The 25,323-nt window shown below is 35.3% G+C and overlaps 1 protein-coding gene across 6 annotated transcripts in view; it reads right to left on the bottom strand.

The window, feature by feature from the left end:
* ATRNL1 (attractin like 1) overlaps positions 1-25,323 on the bottom strand; it is an 857,023-nt gene that overhangs the window by 653,476 nt on the left and 178,224 nt on the right. For all 6 annotated transcript variants that reach the window (XR_008619833.3, XM_034931565.3, XM_034931566.4 and 3 more), the window contains exons 13-15: positions 25,129-25,247; positions 12,090-12,222; positions 7,192-7,373 (exon numbers count right to left, since the gene is read on the bottom strand). Coding sequence is in view for 5 of the 6 variants with exons in the window: in XM_034931565.3 (XP_034787456.1) it covers positions 7,192-7,373; positions 12,090-12,222; positions 25,129-25,247 (434 nt within the window). In the remaining variant the exon portion in view is untranslated. The remainder of the gene's footprint in view (positions 1-7,191; positions 7,374-12,089; positions 12,223-25,128; positions 25,248-25,323) is intronic.

Here is a 25,323-nt window from a genome sequence, read left to right as displayed (position 1 = left end):
AACGGAAAAGATGATAACCACCATCATGAACACATACAAAATTATAAAACTCACTGGTAGAGCCAACACACTAAGGAGAAAGAGAAAGAAATAAAACCATATCACTACAAAAAGCCATGTAACTACAAAAATAAATAATAAGAGAGGAAGAAAGGAACAAAGGATAGAAAGGATATACAAAGGAAGAAAAGATATATGAAAACCAGAAAACAACCAATAAATTGATAGGAATAATTCTCACCCTCCAATAATAACCTTGAAAGTAAATGAATTCCCTTACTTAAGAGATATAGACTGTCTGAGGGTATTTTTTTAAAAAATAACTAACAATATGCTGCCTACGAGAAACTTACCTCACCTGGAAAGACATATATAGACTAAAAGTGAAGGGATGAAAAAAGATATTCCATGCAAACAGAAAGCAAAAGTGAACAGGAGTAGCTACACTTATATCAGACAAAGCAGACTTTAACTCAAAAGCTGTAAAAGAGATAAAGAAGCATATTATACAATAAGAAAGGGATTAATTCAGTAAGAGACTATAAATTGTAAATATACATGCACCCAATGTTGGAGCACTTAGATACATAAGGAAAATATTATTAGATATAAAAAGAGAAATATGCCCCAAAACAATAATACTTGGAGACTTCAACACCATGCTCTCAGCATTGGACAGATAATCTAGACAGAAAATCAGCAAAGAAACATCAGATTTAAACTGCAGCATAAACCAAATGGATCTAACAGACATTTACAGAACACTGTACTGAAGAATACACATACTTTTCATCAGCATGTGGAACATTCTCCAGGAATGACCATATATGGTAGGACACAAAACAAATATCAACAAATTTTTAAAAATCAAAATCATACCAAGTATCTTACATGACCACAATGGAATAAAACTAGACATTAGTAAAAAGAGGAACATTCAAAACAATGTGAATAAATGGAAATTAAACAATATAGTCCTCAACACTGGGTGAAGAAAGAAATTAAGAATGAAATTTAAAAATTACTTGAGACTGCTGAAAACAGAAACACAACATACCAAAGCCTATAGGATATAGCAAAAGGAGTACTGAAAGGGAAGTTTATAGTAATAAACATCTACATCAAAAAAAACAAACAGAATGATTTCAAATAAACACCCTAATGTTGCATCACAAAGAATTAGCAAAGTAAGAAAAAAACAAATCCAAAATTAGAAGAAGGAAAAAAATAAAGATCATGGCAATCATGATCTTTATTGAAATGAAATCAGGACTAAAATAATACAGAAGATCAATGACACAAAATGTCGGTCTTGTTCAAAAAATAAAGAAAACTGATAAACCATTTGCTAGACTAAACAAGAAAGAGAGAGGACCCAGATAAATAAAATCAGAAGTGAAAATTCAGGAGACATTAAAATAACACAGAAACATAAAGCATCATTAGAGACTACTATAAACAACTATATTCCAAGAAATTGAAAACTTACAGGAAATGAATAAACTTCTGTACACATGCAACCTAGAAATTGAACCAAAAAGAAAGAGAAAAGTTGAAAATACCAACAAAATTCATGATTTTGAATGAATGATGAAAAGTCTCACAACAAAGAAAAGTCCAGGACCAGATGGCTTCACTGCTGAATTCTACCAAACCTTTCAAAAATAATTAAAACCAATTCTTCTCAAATAATTTCAAAGAACTGAAGGAGAGGGGATTTTCTTAACTCATTCTATGAGGTCAGCATAACACTGATACCAAAACCAGACAAGGACATTAAAAAAAAAAAAAAAAAAACCTAGAGGCCAATATCTATGATGAACATATGCAACAATGCTCAACAAAATACTAGCAAAATGAATCCAACAATATCAGAACAATACACACCATGACCAAGAAGGATTTATCCAAGGGCTACAAGGATGGTTCAACCTACATAAATTAATAAACATCAAATATCACATCGATAGAAGGACAAAAACCATACAATCATCTCAATAGATGCAGCAAAAGCATTCAACAGAATTCAACATCTCATCAAGATAAAAACTTAAATTAGGTATTTACATAGGAATTACCTAATTTAGGAAGAAAATAAATAAATAAATACCTTTATTTAGGAAGGAATGTACCTGAAAATAATAAAGGCCATATGTGACAAACCCACAGCTAACATCATACTGAACAGGAAAAGCTAAAAGCCTTTCTTCTAAGAACTGGAACAAGACAAGGATACCCATTCTCACCACAATTATTTAACACAGCACTGTAAGTCCATGGCCAGGGCAATTAGGCAACAGAAGAAATAAAAGACATCCAAATTGAAACAGAAGAAGTCAAAGTGTCCCTGTTTGTAGATGACATGATACAGAGAAAAACCTTAAGACTCTTATACAAGAACTAGAAAGAAATTATTTAGGTAGATAGTGAGGGTAAGAGAGTCCTGAGCAAGACTTCCCTTTTAACAAAAAGCAGCTCCAAAATCATTATTTTTCTAACAAAGAGCAGCCTGTGAAATTGAGCTGCAGACAGAGATAAGAAAGCTGGAAGCTTACACCGGTGAATGCCGGCAGCTGTGCCACTAGGTGAAGGCTACGTGGGGGCCAGGCATGTTTAACGTGGAGGCTACATCTTCCCTTTTCTTTGTCAACCACGTGTACAGTAAAGGAACAGGCAACATGGCACTAGCCAAGTAGAGAACCCATCTGCATAATAAAAGATTAAGGTAGGGCAGCCAGCTTCTTCACTATGTAAATGGCACACCTGGTCAGATCAATCTTTTGGGCTCTATGTAAATCAGACACCACCTCCTTAAGCTTGTCTATAAAAACCCATGCATTTCACCACAGAACTAGAAGACCCACTCCAGAGCCCCTCTCTCTCTGCAGGAGAGAAAGGTTTTCTCTTTCTTTCACCTATTAAACCTCTGCTCTTTTTTGGACGGGGGTGGGGGGCTGCAGTTTCACTCTTGTCACCCAGGCTGGGGTGCAATGGCACGACCTCAGCTCACTGCAACCCCCGCCTCCCAGATTCAAGCAATTCTCCCGCCTCAGCCTCCGAAGTGGCTGGGATTATAGGCGCCTGCCACCAGGCCCAGCTAATTTTTTATATTTTTAGTAGAGACGGCGTTTCACCTTGTTGGCCAGGCTGGTCTCAAGCTCCTGATCTCAGGTGATCCATTCGCCTCAGCCTCCCAAAGTGCTGGAATTACAGGCATGAGCCACCATGCCTGGCAACCTCTGCTCTTAATTTCACTCTTTGTGTGTCTGTGTCCTTGATTTCCTTGGTGTGAGGCAAAGAACCTCGGGTATTACCCTAGAGGAATGACACCACTTCAACTCTACCAGAAAACTCTTAGTACTGATAAACTAATTCAGCAAAGTTTCAGGTTACAAAATCAACACACAAAAATCGGTAGCACTTCTATACACGAACAACAAACTAGGTGGAAAATAAATCAAGAAGGTAACACCACTTACAATACTTAGAATTAATTTAACCAAGAAGGTAAAAGACCTCTACAAAAAAAAACTACAAAACACTGATTAAAGAAATTGAAGAGTATCCAAACAAATGGAATGACATTCCATGCAAATGGGTCAGAAGACTTAATATTGTTAAAACAACCATGCTACTCAAAGCAATCTACAGACTCAATGCACTACCTATAAAATACCAATGACATTGTTCACAGAAATAGGAAAAGCAATCCTAAAACTTGTATGGAACAAAAAAGAGCCCTAATAGCCAAAGCAATCCTGAGCAAAATGAACAAAGCTAGAGCTATCAAACCACCAGACTTCAAAATACACTACAAAGTTGTAGTAAACAAAACAGCATGGTACTGGTATAAAAACATTAACATACACCAGTGGAAGAGAATAGAGAACCCACAAATAATTCACATAGCTGCAGCCAGCTGATTTTTGACAATTACACCAAGAACATGCATAGGGGAAAGGACAATCTCTTCAATAAATAGTGCTAGAAAAACTGGATCTCTATATGCATTAGAATTAAACTAGACCCCCACCTCTTACCCTATACAAAAACAACAACAAAAAAATGGATCAAAGAACTAAATTTAAGGCCCAAAACAATAAAACTACTAGAAGAAAACATACGAAAAAACTTCAGGAATGGGTTTACAAAAAGATTTTATGAACAAGACCTCAAAAGCACAGGAAACAAAAGCAAAAATAAACAAATGGGATTATATAAAAATAAAAAGCTTCTGCACAGCAAAGGAAACAACACAGTGAAAAGACAACCTACAGAAAGGGAGATTATATGGTTTGGCTGTGTTCCCATCCATATCTCATCTTGAATTACCACGTGTTGTGGGAGGGATCTGATGGGAAGTAATTGAATCATGGGGGCAGGTCTTTCCTGTGCTGTTCTCATGATAGTGAATAAGTCTCACAAGATCTGATGGTTTTAAAAAGAGGAATTCCCCTACACAAGCTCTCCCTCTCTTTCCCCGCTGCCATCCATGTAACATGTGACTTTCTCCTTCTTGCCTTTTGCCATGATTCTGAGGCCTCTCCAGCCATGTGGAACTGTAAGTCCATTAAACCTCTTTTTCTCCCCAGTCTCGGATATGTCTTTATCAGCAGCATGAAAACAGACTAATAGGAGAAAATATTGGTACACTATTCATTTGATAGGGAATTAATATCCAGAATATATAAGGAACTAAAAAATTTCAACAGCAAAAAACCACAATCTGAATTAGAAAAGAACAAATGATCTGAACAGACATCTCCCAAAAGAAGACATACAGGCTGGACACGGTGGCTCATGCCTGTAATCCCAGCACTTTGGGAGGCCAAGGCAGGCGGATTACCTGAGGTCAGGAGTTCGAGACCAGCCTGGCCAACATGGTGAAACCCTGTCTCTACTAAAAATACAAAAATTAGCTGGGTGTGGTGGCACACGCCTGTAATCCCAGCTACTCGGGAGGCTGAGGCAGAAAAATTGCTTGAGCCCAGGATACAGAGGTTGCAGTGAGCCGAGATCATGCCACCGCACTCCAGCCTGGCCAACAGAGCGAGACTGTCTCAAAAAAAAAAAAAAAAAGAAGACATACAAGTGACCAACAAAAGTGTGAAAAAAATGGTCAACATCACTAATCATCAGAGAAACACAAATAAAAACCACAACGAGCTATCATCTCACCTCCAGATGTCTATTATCAAAAAGTTAAAAAATACTGGTGAGGATGCAGAGAAAAGGGAATTCTTATACATTGTTGGTGGGAATGTAAATTAGTACAGCCCCTATGGAGAACAATATAGAAGTTCCTCAGAAAACTACAAATAGAACTATCATTTGTTCCAGCAATCCCACTACTGGACATTTATCCAAAGGAAAGAAAATCAGTATATCAATGGGATACCTGCATTCTCATGTTTATTGCAGCACTATTCACAATAGCCAAGATGTGGAACCAACCTGGGTTTCCAATAAGAAAAAAATAGATAAACAAAATGTGGTAAATATACGTAAGGGGATAATATTCAGTCATTAAAAAAGAATGAAATCCTGTCATTCATGGCAACATGGATGGAAGTGGAGGACATTTTGTTAAGTAAAATAAGAGAGGCCCAGAAAGTTACACACCTTGTGTTCTCATTCATAAGTGGAAGCTAAAAAAAAAAAAAAGACAGTTGATCTTATAGAAGTAAAATGTAGAGGAGAGGTACTAGAGGCTGGGAAGAGTAAGGCGAAAGGGAGGGATAAGAAGAGATTTATTAAAGGATTGAAAATTACAGCTCGATAAGATGAATAAGTTCTAATGTTCTATAATAATGTAGGATGACTATTGTTAACAATAATATATCACATAGTTTCAAATGGCTAGAAGGAGGATATTGAATGTTCCCAACACAAGTAAATGATAATAAATGTTTGACATAATGGATATGCTAATTTCCCTGATTTGCTCACTATACATTATATGTATTAAACCAGCACTATGTACCCCATAAATACATACAATTCTTCAGTGACAATAAAATAAATTTTAATAGAAGCTTGAACAAAAGAATGTACTTACCATAGAAAAATTAAGACATTTTTCCACAATCAGTTTCAATATTAACTATTTACCAGAAATATTCATTTAGTTACCTAAAAATTCATTGTCTAAATAATGATTCCTGGAAATAGTAGTAATAGCAGTAGTGGGAACAAAGACAAAAAAATAGTATCCCTTAAAATGGAAATAGTAAAAATTGTAACCAAAGTTAACTCTCAAAAATAAATTTTTCTATATTCTTTACATGCAGTATCTCATTTATTACCCACAATAAACATATGAAGTAGCCATGATTATTATGCCAGTTTACAAATGAGAAACATAGAGCTAGGGATGTTAACTTGCTACTAAGTTATAGAAATAAGCATATGTCCAGATTTTATGCTGTCCACCATTTTGATATGCTATCTACAATGCTTCTTTAAAGTAAGCTGTAACAAGTAAGCATTACTTGTTTCTATATAGCAAGTAATTGGTAACATAGTCATCTCTCTGTATCCATGGAGGATACGGAGATCCCTTGTGGATTCTAACATCCATAAATATCATATCCCTTATGTAATATAAAATGGCATAGTATTCCAAGTAACCTATCCATATCCTCCCATATACTTAAAATCATCTCTAGATTATTACTGAATACAATGTAAATGTTATTGAATAGCTGTTATGCCGTATTGTTTAGAGACTAATGGCAAGAAAAAAGTATGTACATGTTCAGTACAGACACAACCATACTTTTTAAAAATATTTTTCATCTGCGGTTGGTTGACTCCATGAATGCAGAATCCATAGATACAGAGGATCGACTATAATTGCTCTGAAAAGTTTTCAAGCAAAAATTGTTTCTGCCACACTATACCAAGTGGAGTTAAAATTCTTAAATTATATACTCTTTAAGTGTATCTATTCATATAAGATCACTTCTTGGTAAGGTAATACAGTGGTTTACTCTGCAAAAATGATAATTTACAAAACCTTATTACCTTATTACTTATACAAAATAACTCTTCTGCCAATTCACTTGAGAAATCAATTTCACTTTTATTTCTAAAATTAGCAACAATAATGTATTAAAACCAAAAAAAATTTCAAATAATTATGAAATTATCATAGCATATTTCCATAATGTAAACAAGTAGAAATGTTACCTGTTGTGTATACTTCTGTATTTCATCCAGAACAAATTCTACTTCTTTTGAGGTTGTTAATGAAGCAAGATTTCCACTAAGATTATAGCAATAAAGTTTTGCATTGTCATAGTTTTCTCTACTGGAATTGACTCTAAGACAAGCATCCCCAATATGACTCCATCCTTCTCCACAAAGATGAGCTAGTAAGAAAAAAAATGTGTCTTATTGTTAGATTACCAAAAAGCAAATGTATTTTTCAATTATTTCAAAGTACTTCTGTATTTGTTTAAATTATTTTTGAAATAAAACATATTAAATATCTCAATATTTCAAATAAATTTTTCTAATAGTTTGGTAGAGAATGAAAGCAGAACATCCCAAGTTTTTCTTTAAATCTTAAACATGAGATAAATTATGGCTCTATGACATCTGTTAAGTGTGTTGACTGCTAGGTTTTCTGTGTAACATCTGGTATATTGGCATATGGTATTTCAATAAGTAAAATCACTACTATATTTATGTCCCAAGGTCTAGTTTACATAAGACAAGATTACTTTAATAGAAAAACAACAAGCTTATAACAGAAGCAGTTTCAAAGTTACTCCTATAAGTGAAGCTAACTGACCTCTAAATCTAATTTCTATAGCTCAGGTATATAGTTGTGGTATAAGTTGGGTTCTTTGATTCTTTCATAAGCATGGGTAGAGAAGTCTCATTTCACTTATGATTAGTAAAGGAGCTATGATCTTTCCTTGCTAATGTTTATTTTTACACAATTATTCATGTCTTTCTAAAGATGAAACATACTGTTCAGTAATAATGGTTTATCTATAGAATCCAAGTTGAACTTGAAACACCGTTTTCCAAAACACAGGTTTATATAATATATTAATAAGGCTAAACTTTAGTGTGCACTAATTAACAATAGTGTTTCATTAATATACTGATCTATAAAGTTAGACTACATTTTAGTTTCTATATCATATGAAATGTATTAGCGCCTCTAGCCCTGTATGAATGACCTTGGATATATTGCTGCAACTCTTATAAAGTTGTTCTAAAGCAGCTGTTCTCAAATTTTTGGTCTTTAAGTCTTAAAAATTATTGAGGGTCCCACAGAACTTCTCTTTATGCATGCTATATCTACTGATTTGGAGCATTTTAAAATTAAAAATGGTTTTAAAATTAAATATGGTAACTTTAACAAATACATGTATTTATTCATTTAAAATAATAATTTTAAACCCCACTATAAGTGCACTCTTCCAGCTGCTGAGATGTCTTGCCCCACTATGGTATACAAATAGGCCCAAAGGAAATGTATCCTCAAATTCCCTTCCCGAGGGAAAGTAGCTGACAATTCAAATTAGACCTCAGCATCAAAAAATAAAGAAGGATTAATGAATGAATAGGGGATGGATAGGCAGAGAGATCAGGGATAGTGCAGATAGAGCAATATGTTAATTGTAGAATCTAGAATGTAGGTATTGGGTGTCCTCTCCACAATTATTTCTGTTTTTTAATATTTCTGTTTTAATATTTCATAACAAAATGTTGAAGGGGAACATTACAACTTAATAGCATATTTTATTTTTATTGTTTTATATTTTTGTAAATGTCTTTAATATTTGGCATTTGACAGCTATATTCTCATACCTTCTTCTACATTCAGTCTATTGGAATAGCACACATCAGATAGCCGTTATAAAACTCCATGGTAAACCCATAACAAATGGAAAATTTTAAAAGCAAATAATGTCTCAGTACTATTAGTCTTCAACAAATGGACCCACTCGAAAGCATCTTGGGGACTCCTGTTCGTTCACGGTTGCTGCTCTAAGGATTAAATTGGGTACCATGAAAAACTCACAGCAGTTGGAACATAGTAATCCCTCAATAAACTATAATTATCATTTAATAAGACTGTGTAGCATGCCCTGGTTTTCAGTTTGAAGCTATATGTGTTTCAATTTTCACAGTCCTTTTAAATCCAAAATACCAAAAAACTTTTCCTTACAATGCAAACGTTTTCTTAAATTACGGTTTTTTCTCACCTTACTGAATCAAGGAAGAATTTAGATTATTATTGCCTGTCTCCTCATTTATTTTTTAGTGAGAACAAAAATAGTTCATTGACAAATCACACAAATAAAAACAAATGCATGGGCCTTTGTGGCTAAACTAAATTATACTACCAAACCAAATATTTTTATACTTCAGGCTTTTGTAGTATTAAGCATCAACTTAGCAGTGGGGTTAAAAGGAAGGCAACTAATTTATAATGAGTTTAGTGAGATAAATTCAAATTGCCAAGCTCATATGAGATCAATGTAAAAAAAATGCAATACACCAATTGTCATGGAATTGTACAACTGCTCTACAGACTGGGCCCTCTATTTAGAGCATTCACTTCCTTGAGATAAGCTGAATGGAAATCAAATGATATATAACCAGTTGGCTGCTTAGTAAATATGAATTAAGAAAAGGGAATTTGTGCATAATATATTTCATTACATCTCCAAAATAATAGCCTGATCAAGTGGAGCCTTTATAACAAAGCAACATTTTTTTCCTAGGGAATGAGTAGATGAGTACTACCAAAAGTAACTTTACTATCATTTTTCCAAACTTCCACTGGCAACTAATTTCCATTCTTATCAAAGTAATATTCCTTGAAATGTATACATTCCTTCATTCAAATCTTATTTTGGTCCAAGATTAACCTTGTCATTTTAAGGAAACTTTGTAAATATTTTCATTGATCTACATTTTCATTTTATAGTTTAATTCTGAGAGATCAATACCACTTTCAACTTCTTAGTACCATCTCACTGTTGCTTCTTAAACCCTGCCTACTGCATTATTAATACTATCTTTCTCAAAATGAGCACACATGCACATCGCACTGTTTAAAGGCTTTAAGGGCCAGTATGTAAACAAAATTCAAAGTATGAATGACATTCCAGGGCCTCAATGGTGTGTTTGTTTGTTCGTTTGTTTTTGAGACAGAGTCTCACTCTGTTACCCAGGCTGGGGTGCAATGGCGTGATCTCTGCTCACTGCAACCTCCACCTCCTGAGTTCAAGTGATTCTCCTGCCTCAGCCTCCCGAGTAGCTGAAATTACAGGTGCCCACCACCACACCCAGCTAAATTTTGTATTTTTAGTAGAGACGGGGTTTCACCATGATGGCCAGGCTGGTCTTCAACTCCTGACCTCAAGTGATCCACCCACCTCAGCCTCCCAAAGTGCTAGAATTACAGGTGTGAGACACCGTACCTGGCCTCAATGGCATTTTTAAAGGCAGAATAATTTTGATTTTTATTACATTAACTTGTAAGAAAGATTCTCTTTCAGACAAATTCTGTGATGGAATTTTCCAATATGTTTTAGAATTAAATAGGCTCAGAAACTTTTCTTTAAAAAAAAAAGTGGGGGTAGGGGGCTAGGGGAGGGATAGCATTAGGAGAAATACCTAATGTAGGTGATGGGTTGATGGGTGCAGCAAACCACCATGGCATGTGTATACCTATGTAACAAACCTGCACATTCTGCACAAGTACCCCAGAACTTAAAGTATAATAATAATAAAAAATAATTCCACTTTAAAAAAAAAAAACTCTGGGATAAAGAGAGGCAAAATACTAAACAGAAATAAAACACCTAGTTAATAGCTACAACTCTGTCATTTACAAGTCACATAATTTTGAGCATATCACTTAACCAGCATGGATCTCAGTTTATCTGTATAACAAGCAGAACTGGTTAAATGCCTGTATTACCTTTCAATTTTCTAATTTTATCTTTTATATTTCAAAGGAAGAGTACTTAGCATCCACTAGCAATGTTAACTGTGAAAAAATGAAATTAATTTTAAAAATGAGCTTTGCTGTAGTTTATAAAATTCGGATTCTCATAAAAGCACATATTTATTATAAGAAATGTGAACACATGGACACAGGAAGGGGAACATCACACTCTGGGGACTGTTGTGGGGTGGGGAGAGGGGGGAGGGATAGCATTAGGAGATATACCTAATGCTAAATGACAAGTTAATGGGTGCAGCACACCAGCATGGCACATGTATACATATGTAACTAACCTGCACATTGTGCACATGTACCCTAAAACTTAAAGTATAATAATAATAATTTTTAAAAAATTTTAAAAAAATGTATTTATAAAATTATATAGGATAATATATTAAAATATAATTTATATTATTTTATATATTATAAATGTAATATAATAAATATATAAATTTATGGTTTAAATTTATTAAATATATAAATTATATATTTAGTTAAAATTACTAGATATATAATTTTAATAAATATATGTTACATATTATATAAGTAATATATTTATGTATTTATTGTTAATATATTATATATATAATATTTTTAAAACCCTGGGATATGGAGAGGGAAAATATATAATATATATATTTTAGGATACAGAGAGGCAAAATATATAATATATAATTAATATGTTCTATATTATTGTTGCCTTAAAATATTTTTTATAAATGTTATAATGTATAATGAAAATATGCACTGAGTTTGGAAAATAAAAGGCACTTAAATAAAATATAACAAAATGTTAGTATTTGTTAAATCTGAATATTAAGTCTGAGTGCTTATTATTTTCTACATTTTTAAGATTTTTTTCGATGAAAAGGTATCTAATCAGTTCAACAGTATCATAAACATATGAACACCTTAAAATAATTGGAAGCAAATATGTAATCAAAAAACTTTTCTTGTAGAAACAGTGTTATTAGTACTACAATATTATAGGTTGATATTTACTATGACTTTAATTTTAGAAAATGTAGTGTCCTTACTAAATGTACTTTTCTATGTCAGTATTTATCTGTAGACCATAAACTCATTTACTAAATTTTGAAATCTTTACCTGGTAAAGCCTGGCATTCTTGCTGTCTCTGATCCCACTGGCAATTCAAGTTTAGTGAACAGCTTTTACAGCTGGTAAGTTTGTTACAAATCTGCTCATTTCTCACATGACATTTGGTGTAGTTCTTGACAGACTAGAAAATTAAAAGAGCATGTTATTTTTCACCTTTGTACAGCAATGATTCTTAAACTTCAGTGTATATTTAAATCCTCTGGTGAACTTTAAAATAAACATTTCTAACTCCAAATACAATTCAACTGAATCAGACTCTCTCTTATTTATTTCATTAGTTTATTAAATTAAATTAAATTTGGCCTGAAGCTGCCTCTACGAGTGATGAACTACAACCTAATTTAGGATTAAACAAACTGCAACCTAACTTACAAGCATATTCTTGTAACAGATAGTTGAGTCCCAGCCAATCACAGCAATAGAGGCATATGTTTCAATGGACAAACTGCAAAATATTCAAATAAGGTATTATAAACACAATGGCATTAGGCAAAGCTAACTACACTGCCTTGTTCAAAGGTATTACAAATTAAAATGGCAATCATATCCACTCCCACTGGAAAACATAGATTGACCCCTTATAAAATGGTTACTGGAAGGCCTATGCCCGTAATAATAGAACCTCATGTATCTACTGCTTTTATAAACTCTGACATGACTTGATATTGCAAGGCTTTAATGCATTTTGCCAAGGTATATTTTCACCAGATAGAAGAAGCCCCCACGAACTGATGACAACCAGACTTTTCATGGTCTACACCCCGGAGACTGGGTCTTTTCAAAAGAGACACCAGAGAAAGACTGCCCTTGAAGTCAGCTGCAAGGGACTACACGAAGTTCTTCTCTGCAGCAAAACTTCAGGGCCTTGAGCCTGAGCCTTGGATCCACATTTCTCAATTTAAGAGGACCCTTCCCAGTCTCAGGACAGTACACCCACTGGAAACCTCAAGGCAAAATTGACCAGGGACCTTTCTCTTCAGAAACAAATGACATCCTAGACATGAACACCTTTCCCAAGAAGACAGATCAAGACTTCTTTCCTTAGTCACCATGAAACCATGGTCCTTTTCCTCTTTTCTCTGTTTTTATTTTTTATATATACCTAGGAAGATAACATGCTTATTATGATTTCATAATCAATAGCTTTTGCAGGCAACGTAACTGAATGTTGGATATGTTATGTTAAACACAAATCCTTAAATGATCTTAGAGATTCTCTGCTTCACCTTCTAACAAATTTCTCTGATGTTCTAAGAGCAATATCTGGTCCTTTGTACAGGGTTAGGCTTTTAGATTCACACATCAGGTTCTTCGTTTAAATCTGACAGTAGTCAAAACCTATAATGAGGGATTTGCAGTTACATTGTGCCAGAAATGGAATAGGATAACCAAAAGAAAGGTAATTCAACAGTTTGTAGAGAAATTTATCACCCTAATCCCTTTAATTGTCAAGATCCTTCAACCATGCAATGATTTCATAATGGAGCCTTGGAGAAATATTACTAGTGCTTCTCTACTGAGGCCCCTAACACACAAGGCAAGGAACTCTCTGTCGTGCCTCACCAGGGTATATTTTTATCTGTATAGGATTTAACAACCAACCATATATGTGAGCAACTCCATGTCTCAATAAGTGGAAAATGTTGAATAGGGATTTTAACAGTAATACTGTTAGAATTGTCATGATTATTTCCAATAACCAATTGGAAATTGAACATTGGTCTACACCTCTTAATTTAACTATAGAATAAAGAGGAGTTTGCAAGCAAGTCTAAGTATCCCTGAACAGGCATCTTTTGGTAGAATGCTCCTTCCCTGGCTTGGCATAAATGTAAATGAGACTATGATTAGAAATCTGTCGCAAACATTAGCTACTATAGCAGAAATTGGCTACAGTTGCCCATCAAACATCTTTAAATTCTCTTGCTAAAGTTGTTTTAGATAACATGATTGCTTTGGCCTATCTGTTGACTGAAGAGGGAAGAGTGTGTGCAACAGATGACACCTCCTATTGCCCTTGGGAAATTACGTCCGACATGATAGAAATTCAGTTTTAAGAAATCAACAAACAAGATAATTGATTAAAACAAGTAGATTCCTCTTCTGGCTTGTTGTTGATATATTTGATTTTGACCAATTTGATTCATAGAAGCACCTATTAAGAAGTATAGTTCAGTCTCTTAATATTACCCTCATGAGAGTCATTATTATAATAGTCTCCTTAGTATGCCATATCTTCTCAAGAGTCTTTATTATTATTTTTTTTTTTTTTTTTTGAGACAGAGTCTTGCTCTGTCACCCAGGCTGGAGTGCAGTGGTGCGATCTCGGCTCACTGCAAGCTCCACCTCTCGGGTTCACGCCATTGTCCTGCCTCACCCTCCTGAGTAGCTGGGACTACAGGCGCCCACCACCACACCCGGCTAATTTTTTGTATTTTTAGTAGAGACGGGGTTTCACCGTGTTAGCCAGGATGGTCTCGATCTCCTGACCTCATGATCCACCTGCCTTGGCCTCCCAAAGTGCTGGGATTACAGGTGTATGCCACTGTGCCCGGCCCCTCTCAAGTCTTATATGTTCATATGCAGCCATCTGTTATACATCAGATGGTCTCACTGTAGTTAAAATAATAAAAACACAAAGAGAATATAAAAAAATCATCCAACTGACTTGACATTGCAAATTGTGAATTCCATATTCAGACCAAACAAGTCCATTATGATAGTGACAGAAAGTAGTATTAGTGCCTAAGGTTTTTGGTCAATTTCTCAAAACTGACAGCTGGCCAAAAGGGGAGATTAAATTAAATTTGGCCTGATTTAGTATGTAAACAAACTGCAACCTAATTTATGAGTGTATTCTTACAACAGATAGCTTAGTCTCAGCTAATCACAGCAGCTGAGCTTCAGCCAAACACATGCTGCCAACTGATCAGACTATTTCTATACAAGGCAAATGCCTCATCATACCATGCCCAAATAGGGCAAATGGTGACCTGTAGCCAATCAAGATGTTCCTAAACGTCACTTCCTTTTTCTGTCTAAAAATACTTCCTGCCCACATTGATAGCTGGAGGTGTCCGAAGCTCTTGGTTCAGAATGCTGCTCAATTCATGAATCAATCTTTGTTCAAATAAGCTCTGCTAAATTTATTTTGTCCTAAGTTTTTCTTTTAACAAGTTAAACTATTGTTCTTGGAATTGGAATGAATGTTTATTAAAAAATGAAGCGTGCAAATTACATAATTTTAAACAGGTACCATCTAATGAAAACTTTTTCCAGTGAATTCAAAAACAGCCTTCCAATTCAAAAAATAAAGTCATGTACAAAGTCATTTCCATTAATGATGACATAAAATGGTTCTAGTCTTAATAAAAGTATCATGCAGACCCCTGGGAATGAGGCAGAAATGAAAAGTAGTAAAAGGTAAAGAGATGCTTTATCAAAACCCAATACAATATAAAAAGATAAATGACTGTCACAACTCAAACTAATTTTACTTCCACAGACACTAAATAATGGTTCTGGTTGATTGAGATTTCTTCTGTATATATCTGTCACATTTCCTCCATTGAGGCTTCAAAGAATCTGCAAAAGTTTTATTTTGTTTCCAAATCTACATAATGTAATCATATTTCAACTAATCCTGGCATTGAGAGATTAAAAGTTAATTTCCAAGAGAGAAAAAAAGTAGACAATGTAGAAACTTTGATGGTGGTTCCTTACATATACCCAGGTTCAGATAATTCACATATTATCAATACCTATGATAAAACCTAACTCATGAAAAATAGATATTAAAATTTTTGGCTCAGCTTTTCCTGTGGCTCTACTTTATAAGAAAAAAAATACAAAGATTTAATGCTAAACATTGAGCCCCCACCTCAATCTTTTTGTTTTGTTTTGACTATAGGTATAAATACCTCAGGCCTTCTCATGTAATGGAGCTAAATATTTGTTTTCACTCAATAAAGTTAAGAGTTAAAATTAAGTTATAGCTATCCTATAGATAAAATTTATTGAAGCAATTTTTAACCACTTAGAGACTTTAAATGTCACTCACCAAGTATTTATTTATAAGCCACTTCCTTCATAAAATACATTGCCATTACCTCCATTCCAAAGGTGCTAATTTCTATTAGAGCATTTTACACTTACTGTAAAGTAGCAGATAAAAAGTACCCAGATATAATTTTTATCTTTATTCATCCTAAAAAATTACAGAAGATACATTTTTGTAAATTTAAAATCATTTTATGACTTTTTCAACCACTTCATTTTCATTAGAAACATACTTTCTTATTGTTATTTGTTCTGATTCATAATTTTTTGTTTTCATATAGTATATAAATATTAGCATTATTCTATATAATCATTACAGTATAGTTCTAAACATTTGATAGCTAACTAAAAATAATTAAATTTACCTGAAGTATCAGATAAATAAAATAACCTATAAAAACGACATGAGAATGGCTAAACATGTTGGAATAAGAAAAAGAATAATAGTTTTATGTCAATCTTTAGAATAACAATGGTAACAGAGTCTCCATCCAAATAACTCTACTGCTCTTCATTAAGAAAAATATAGTCATTTATTGATACTAAACAAGTACAAAAAATGAAATTATATTTCAATCACACATAGAGCCAAGTTAATCAATGGTAAAAGAAAGCTATTATTCTGAAACATAGCTGGCATTTTTGGCCTAATGAACCAGACATGCTTATGAATAGTAACCACTACTCTACTGATCTTCACTCTAATATACTGACATGTAAATTGCAATGAAAATATGTGAGAATAAAGCACATTGTTTGACCTATATGAAATAGGATATCAATGTACATAATCTAGACTGAAATCCCAAAGACCTCTCTTTGCCATTAACATTTGGTTTAGCTTAATCACAAGACATTCTGATAAAACTGTCTAAAGGACACATTACATCAAATTCTAAATTACAAGTGAGTACCATCTGCTCTCTTACACTATCTCACCCAATGCTTTCCTTGTTAACACATCATCATCGAATAAAATATAAAGCAAAACGCCACTTTATAAATACTTGATAGCAATTTACATAATACAATTTTTAAGATATGTCTGTTTTCACTCAGATATGTTGTATTTTCATATGTAAATGTCTGTCATGGACTGAATGTTTGCATCTCCCAAAATTCATATTTTGAAACCCAATCCCAATGTGATGTTATTAGGAGGTGCAACTTTTGGGACGTAATTTAATCATAATGGTGGAGTCCTCATATATGGGATTAACACCATTATAAGGGGTTGAAGACACAAGAGCTCCCCTTCTACCAGGGGAGGAAGCAGTGAAAAGACATCTGTGAACCAGAAAGTAGGCCATCACCAGATACCAAATCTACTACCACCAAGATCTTGGACTTCCCAGCCTCCAGAACGGTAAAAGTATGGGAAAATGATAGACGAAACATAAAGTTGGATCAGGCAAAATTTATTGATATGGGCTCACTAAGCAGAAATTATACATTTGATGTTATAGCTTGGAGAGTTAGAAAGGGCTCTTTTTGTTAGTTGGCTAAAACATAGACCAAAAGGTGGCCCACAGTGAGTGACTTGGAAATGCTGGATCTGCCTTGGTTTAATATAGAAGACATTTAATGGCTTAGGGAGATTGGAATGTTAGAGTGGATTTGTCCTTTAAGATCTGCTCACCCTCACTGAGAGGGTCCAGAAGACACATCTTTCACCAATATTGAAAGGAATAAGCTTGGGAGGGGAGCACTGGCATCCTTGAAGAGCTCCATGATTGCTGTTTTCTGTATGCCCAGCCTTGCAGTGGGAAGTGCAGCCACTGAATTGGGAAACATAAATGCAAAAGGAATAATTGGATCTAGGTTGGCAGGGGCTAGGTAGCAGCACTCAACTAACAAAGGCAAGGTGGGTGAGGTTACTATGATGAACAGCAGAGTTAAAGCAGCAATTGGAATAGTCTGACTTGCTTACATCTATGGCATTGGTGAGTTGAGCATGAGGTTGCTCCTAGGAGTAAAATATATAGAAATCCTACTAAATCCTAACTATGCACTGGGGAAAGGGAAATAATCAGTATCAGTACTAGATGCTGGTTCTAAACTGACATTAATTCCAGGAGACCCAAAACATCACTGTGGGCCACCAGTCAGAGGCTTATGACTGCCAGATGATCAATGGAGTTCAGGTCCCTCTCACAGTGGGCCCACTGGGTCCCAAACCCATCCTGTGGCTATTTTCCCAGTTCCAGAATGCATAATTGGAATAGACATATTCAGCAGCTCAAAGAAAACTCACACTGGTTCCTTGACCTGTGGAGTGAGGACAATTATGGAGGGAAAAGCCAAAAAGAAGCCACTAGAACAGCCTCTATGTAGAAAAATGGTAAGCCAAAAGCAATACTCCATTCATGGAGGGATTGCAAAGATTAGTGCCACAATCAAGGACTTAAAGGATGCAGGAGTGGTAATTCGCACCATATTCCCATGAAATTTGCCTATTTAGTCTATGCAGAAGACAGATGGATTTTGGAGAATAACAGTGAATTATCATAAGCTTAACCGAGTGGTAATACCAATTGTAATTGCCTTATCAGATGTGGTTTCATTGCTTGGGCAATTAACATATTCCCTGGAAACTGGCAAGCAGCTAAACATCTGGCAAGTGCTTCTTTCTTGAAATTTGTTAGTAAAGATCACTAGAAGCAGTTTGTTTTCAGCTGGCAATGGTAGCAATACACCTTCACTGTTCTACCTCAGGAGTATACCAACTCTCCACTCCTATGTAATAACTTAGTTCTGAGGAATTTAACTGCCTTTCTATTCCACAAGACATCACACTGATCCATAATATTGATAACATCACACAGATTGGACCTAGTGAACAAGATGTAGCAACTACTCTAGACTTACTGGCAAGATATTTGGTGTCAGAGGTTGGGAAATAAATTCATCTAAAATTCAGGGGCCTTCTAACTCACTGAAATCTCTAGGGGTCTGGCAGTATGGGGCATGTCAAGATATCCCTTTCAAAGGTGAATGTTAAGTTGTTGCCTCTGGCCCCTCCTATAACCAAAACAAAAAAGAGGGAGAATGTCTAATAGGCCTCTTTGGATTTTGGAGGTAACACATTCCTCACTGGGGTATGTTACTTTGACCCATTTACCAAGTGATCTAAAAAGCTGCGAATTCCAAGTAGATCTCAGAATAAGAGAGGGCTCTGCAACAGGTCCAGACTACTATACAAGCTCTGTCAGTTGGGCTACATGATCCTGCAGGTGCAATGGTACGTGAAATATCAGTGGCAGACAGGATGCTGTTTGGAGCCTTTGGCAGGCCCCTATAGGCAAATAATAGTGCAGACCCTTAGGATTTTGTAGGAAAACATCACCATCCTCTGCAGATAACTACTCTCCTTTAGCAGAAACAGCTCTTAGTCTGCTACTGGGCCTTAATAGAAACTGAATGTTTAACCATGGGTCACCAAATTATGTGATTTCAGCCCATCATGAACTGGGTGTTATCTGACCCACCAACCCATGAGGTTGGGTATGCACAGTGGCACTCTATCATCAAATAAAAGTGGTATATACATGATCAGGCTCAAGGAGGCCCTGAAGGAGCAACTACGTTACACGAAGAGGCCCAAATGCCCATGATCCCCACTTCTGCCACACTGCCTTCTCTCTCCCAGTCTGACCTATCACTTCAAGAGAAGTTCCCTAGATCACTTGACAGAGGAAGAGAAGACTGGTTTCATTTACAGATGGTTCTGCACAATATGCAGGTACCACCCAAAAAAGGACTGCTGAAGTTCTGCTATCCCTTCCTGGGACCTCCCTGAAGCACACTAGTGAAAGGAAATCTTTCCAGTGGGCAAAATCAAACAGTGCTTCTCATTGTTTATTCTGTTTGGAAGAAGAAATGGCCAGATGTGCAATTATGTATGGATTCATGGGCTGTGGCCAATGGTTTGTCTGTATGGTCAGGAACTTGGAAGGAACATGAATGGAAAATTGGTGACAAAAAAAAAAATTGTGGAAAAGGGATGCGGACAGATCTCACTGAATGGCAAATAAGTGAAGATACTTGTATCCAGTGTAAATGTTTACCAAAAGGTGACATCAGCAAAAGAGTATTTTAATAATCACATGGATAAGATGACCACTTCTGTGGATACCTTCTTCCCTAGCCACCTGTGTCATTACCCAACGGGCTCATGGACAAAGTGGCCATGGTGGCAGGGATGGAGATTATGCATGGGCTCAGCAAAATGGACTTCCATCCACCGAGGCCAACCTGGCTATGACCACTGCTGAGTACCCAATATGCCAGTAGCAGAAACCAACACTGAGCTCCTGATATGGTACCATCCCCCTAGGTAATCAGCCAGCTACCTGGAGGAAGGTTGATAAAGCTTCAATCAGGGAAAGGGAAGCATTTTGTTTTTACTGAAACAGACATTTATTCTGGCTATAGATTTGCCTTCCTTGCTCACAATGCTTCTGCCATAACTCCCATCAGTAAACTTACAGAATTCTTTCTCTACTATCTTGGTATTCCACACAGAATTGCTTCTGACCAAGGAACTCATGTCACAGCACATGGAGGACAGCAATGGGCCTATGCTCACTGGTCTTATCATGTTCCCTACAATTGTCAAGCAACTCATTTCATAAAACAGTGGAATGGGCTTTTGATGATTCAGTTACAGTGCCAGCTACGTAGTAATACCTTGCAAGGCTGACAGAAGGGTTCTCCAGAAAGCCATATAAGCTCTGAGTCGGCATCCAATATATGGTGCTTTTTCTCTCACAGCCAGCATTTATGGGTCCAATAATCAAGGGGTGGAAATGGGAGTGGTACTACTCACTACCGCCCCTAGTAATTCATTAGCAAAAATTTTCTTCCTATTCCTGTGACCTTATTCTTTGCTGACCTAGATGTCTTAATTCCAGAGGAAGGAAGAATTTTTTCCAGAAAACACAACACTGATTCCATAGAATTGGAAATTAAGACTGCCACTTGGCCACTTTGGGTTCCTTACACCTCTAAATCATCAGTCAAAGAAGAGTTACTGTGCTCATTGAGGTGACTGCTTCTAGTACAGGGAAACTGTACTAGCCACACAGGAGGCTAGGAAGAATATGTCTAAAATACAAGAGATCCCTTATGGCGTCTTTCAGTATTACCATACCCTACACTCTGTGTGTTGGGCCATTCTTGCAATGCTATAAAGGAATACTTGAAATCAGGTAATTCATAAAGAAACGAGGTTTAGTTGGTTCACAGTTCTGCAAGCTTTACAGGAAATATGGCACCAGCTTCTGCAGAGGCCTCAGGGAACTTTTACTCATTGCAGAAGGCAAAGTGGCAGTAAGCATCTCACATGGCAGAATAGGAGCAAGAGTGAGAATGGAGGTGGAGGTGCCACATACTTTTAAACGACCAGATCTCAAGTGAACCCAGAGCAAGAGCTCACTTATCAACAAGCGGATGGCCCAAGCCATTCATGAGGGATCCACTCCTGTGATTCAAACACCTCCTACCAAGCCCCACCTCCAAGACCGGGGATTATATTTCAACAGAAATTTGGGCAGGGACAAATGTCCAAATTATATTACCCTGTGATTAAGATCAATGGAAAACTACAACAATCCAATTCAAGCAGGACTACTAATGAAGAATGACCCTTCAAGAATAAAGGTTTGAGTCACCCCAACAGATTAAAAAACCACAAGCAGGTAAGGTGCTTGCTGAAGGTAAAGGAAATACAAAATGGTTAGGTGAGAATATATGTATAATCCAGTCTATCATTGATGGATATCTGGGTTGGTTCCAAGTCTTTGCTATTGTGAACAGTGCTGCAATAAACATACGTGTGCATTTGTCTTTATAGCAGCATGATTTACAATCCTTTGGGTATATATCCAGTAATGGGATGGCTGGGTCAAATGGTATTTCTAGTTCTAGATCCTTGAGGAATTGCCGGGGCCTGTCGTGGGGTGGGAGTAGAGGGGAGGGATAGCATTAGGAGATATACCTAACGTAAATGATGAATTAATGAGTGCAGCACACCAATATGGCACATGTATACATATGTAACAAACCTGCACGTTGTGCCCATGTACCCTAGAACTTAAAGTATAATAAAAAATATATATATGTATAAATATTAGCTACAACCACATGATCAGTTACAGAAATAAGGACTGTATTTCCTCCTCATTTTGCTAAGAATACATCTGTGTGTGTGTGTGTGTGTGTGTGTGTAATATCTTTTTCTTTCTTCTCTTATTCCCTCATCATGTAACATAAGATGCTCATATCAGAATTTAAGTACTGTTGATTTTACATCATAGTATTTAATTTACAGAATATCAAGGAGAGGAGTAAATATCACTCCAGGACTTTACCTCCTTTTCTGGGAAAGAGATTGATGTGTTTTCCAGTTGTACACAGGATACTTGTATCATGTTAGGTAGAATTATGACCTTGTTATTATCTTCATTTGAAAATTAAGTATGGTTTATATAGATATGTATAGGTGCCAAGTTGACAAGGGGTAGACTTGTAATGGTTAATTTTATGTGTCAACTTTTCCAAGACATGGGGTGGCCACATATTAGGCTAAGCATTATTTCTGGATATGTCTGTAGGGGGCAGTTCTGCATGAGACTGAATTGGTAAACCAAGTAAAGTAAAATGCTCTCCCTATGGTGGGCGTCATCCAAGCAATTGAGGGCCTGAAAGAACAAAAAAGTAGAGGAAGAAAGAATTTCCTCTCTCTGCCTTTTCTTGCTCTTGAACTGACACTTACACCATCTGCACTCCTGGTTCTCAAGCCTCCATATGTGGAGTAGAATTTACATCATCAACTTTCCTGGGTCTTCAGTTTGCAGACGGCAGATCCTGGGACTTTTCAGCCTTCATAACCACATGAGCCAATTTCTTATAATAAATCTCATTATATATATATACACACACATATATTATATATTATATATAAACAAATATATATTATATATTTATATATAATATACATATATTTATATATTATATAATAGGTTCATATATTATATATAATAGATTTATATATTTGTTTATATATCTGTATATAATATATAAACAAATATATTTATATATAATATATAAACTAATATATAAACAAATATGTTTATATATTTATATATAATATATAAACAAATATATATTATTTATTTATATATATAAACTGTGTATGTGTGTATATATATATAGACAGATTCTGTTTCTCTGAGGAACTGTAATACAAGTCCCTGATTCCCATGTCTTATTTTATTTAACTCCGACTTCTACTAAAATAACTCCCATTAGATGAATATCAGTGGATATCTTCAAACGTAATTTAAATTTTCAAAGCATAACCATGTTATATTAATGTTAAAACTCAAATAAAATTGAAGTATATGTTGTTATTAAAACAACTTGTATCACTGGAAAGTATATAACAACAGAGTATGTATGAAAACAAAAGGGTTCAATCTAATGAGTCAGTAACTGCAAATTTCCCTCCATTTTAAGTTCTGAATATTAGATTAAAATCATAAAACTTACATATTTTGAATTATTAATTAGTGAAGAATTTTTTAAATTATACAATCAAATTTTTTACTTAGTTTCAACTCCCTTGTCTTTGCCTTTTACCTCCGCCTGCTATCTTGAAAAACAAGTAGATACTTTCAGTAATAAAATTTCCAAAAAAGAAAAAATAATACATTATATTCAGTTGGAAACATGTATCCATGCTATTTATTTTTACTCAAGCTATAGGCCCATGAAAGAATCTTTGGGCTGGGTGCAGTGCCTCATGCCTGTAATCCCAGCACTTTGGGAGGCTGAGGTGGGCACATCACTTGAGGCCAGGAGTTCAAGACCAGCCTGGCCAACATGGTGAAACCCTGTCTCTACTAAAATATAAAAATTAGCTAGGCATGGTGGTGCTTGCCTATAATCCCAGCTACTCAGGAGGCTGAGGCACAAGAATCACTTGAACCCAGGAGGTGGAGGTTGCAGTGAGCCGAGATCATGCCACTGCATTCCAGCCTGGGTGATGGAGTGAGACTCTGTCTCAAAAAAACAAAACAAAACAAAAAAATCTTTAATTCTACTAAATACTACTTTTTAAAATTTTTCCCTTCAATTTGTTGATATCTTCTACATAACATAGAATGTTTAGATGTTACCACTTAAAATCTTAATTTTTGCTTCTCTTAACCCATTTTCATCTGCCATAAATATTTTATGTTTTTTTATTCTGCAATATATAGAACAGCCCTCCCACAACAAATAAACAAATAATTATAGGGCTTAAAATGTCAATAGTGCTAAAACTCTACTTTAGATGAAAAAGGACGTTTAAAAATCTTATCAAATTGTAGAATGTTTAGCAGCATCCCTTGCTTCTACCTATTAGATGCCAATAGCAGCTCCACATTTGTGACAACCAAAATGTCTCTGCAAAATGTCCCCTGTGAGACAAAATTGCCTCAACTTGAGAACCACTAATGTATAGACAGTTAAAAGAGAAACTACAACTACCAAAAACTCAGGTTAAACTTACACACAAAGTGTGAAAACAAAGCACTAGACCACACGACCACTAATGCATGTCTGACAGGAATCCAATGGAAATTATTTCAATACCTACCTATATAATTTTATTTTCATAGGAACAGAAGACAACATTTATAGCTATAGTCTTTTTCAATATAAGTTTTGAAAAAATGTTCCCAGTCTCATCCATGAAAAGAAGTAAAGTTGATGGATCCAAAATGGAATCTAGACTGACAAATTTGAACAACAGACCAATCTAACTTCACAATTTGCCAAGAAGTGAATGATTCCCTATATACTTTCTAAATGTCTTAATGTGTAAAGTGCTTTTTTTCTACAGTGCTACTAAATGGTAAGCTAATGATCATAAAGCAGCAGTCTGTTGTAACTACAGCACCATTTACCCATAAATACTAACCATACTGCAGTTACTATTTGCTGAAATGCATTTCTTGTCATCACACCATTGGCACCCATTTGTATTGGCAGTACAGCTGGCACAATCTGCATATCTGTAACATCTGTCATCAGAAGCAGCTATAATACAAATGGGAGACAATATATCAGCACGGAAAAGAAAATCTTACTCTTCTTAATTTACAATATCTATTTA

This window comes from Pan paniscus, chromosome 8, assembly GCF_029289425.2.
Source record: "Pan paniscus chromosome 8, NHGRI_mPanPan1-v2.0_pri, whole genome shotgun sequence".
NCBI classification, from domain to species: Eukaryota; Metazoa; Chordata; class Mammalia; order Primates; family Hominidae; genus Pan; species Pan paniscus.
This window is presented reverse-complemented; position numbering and strand designations above follow the sequence as displayed.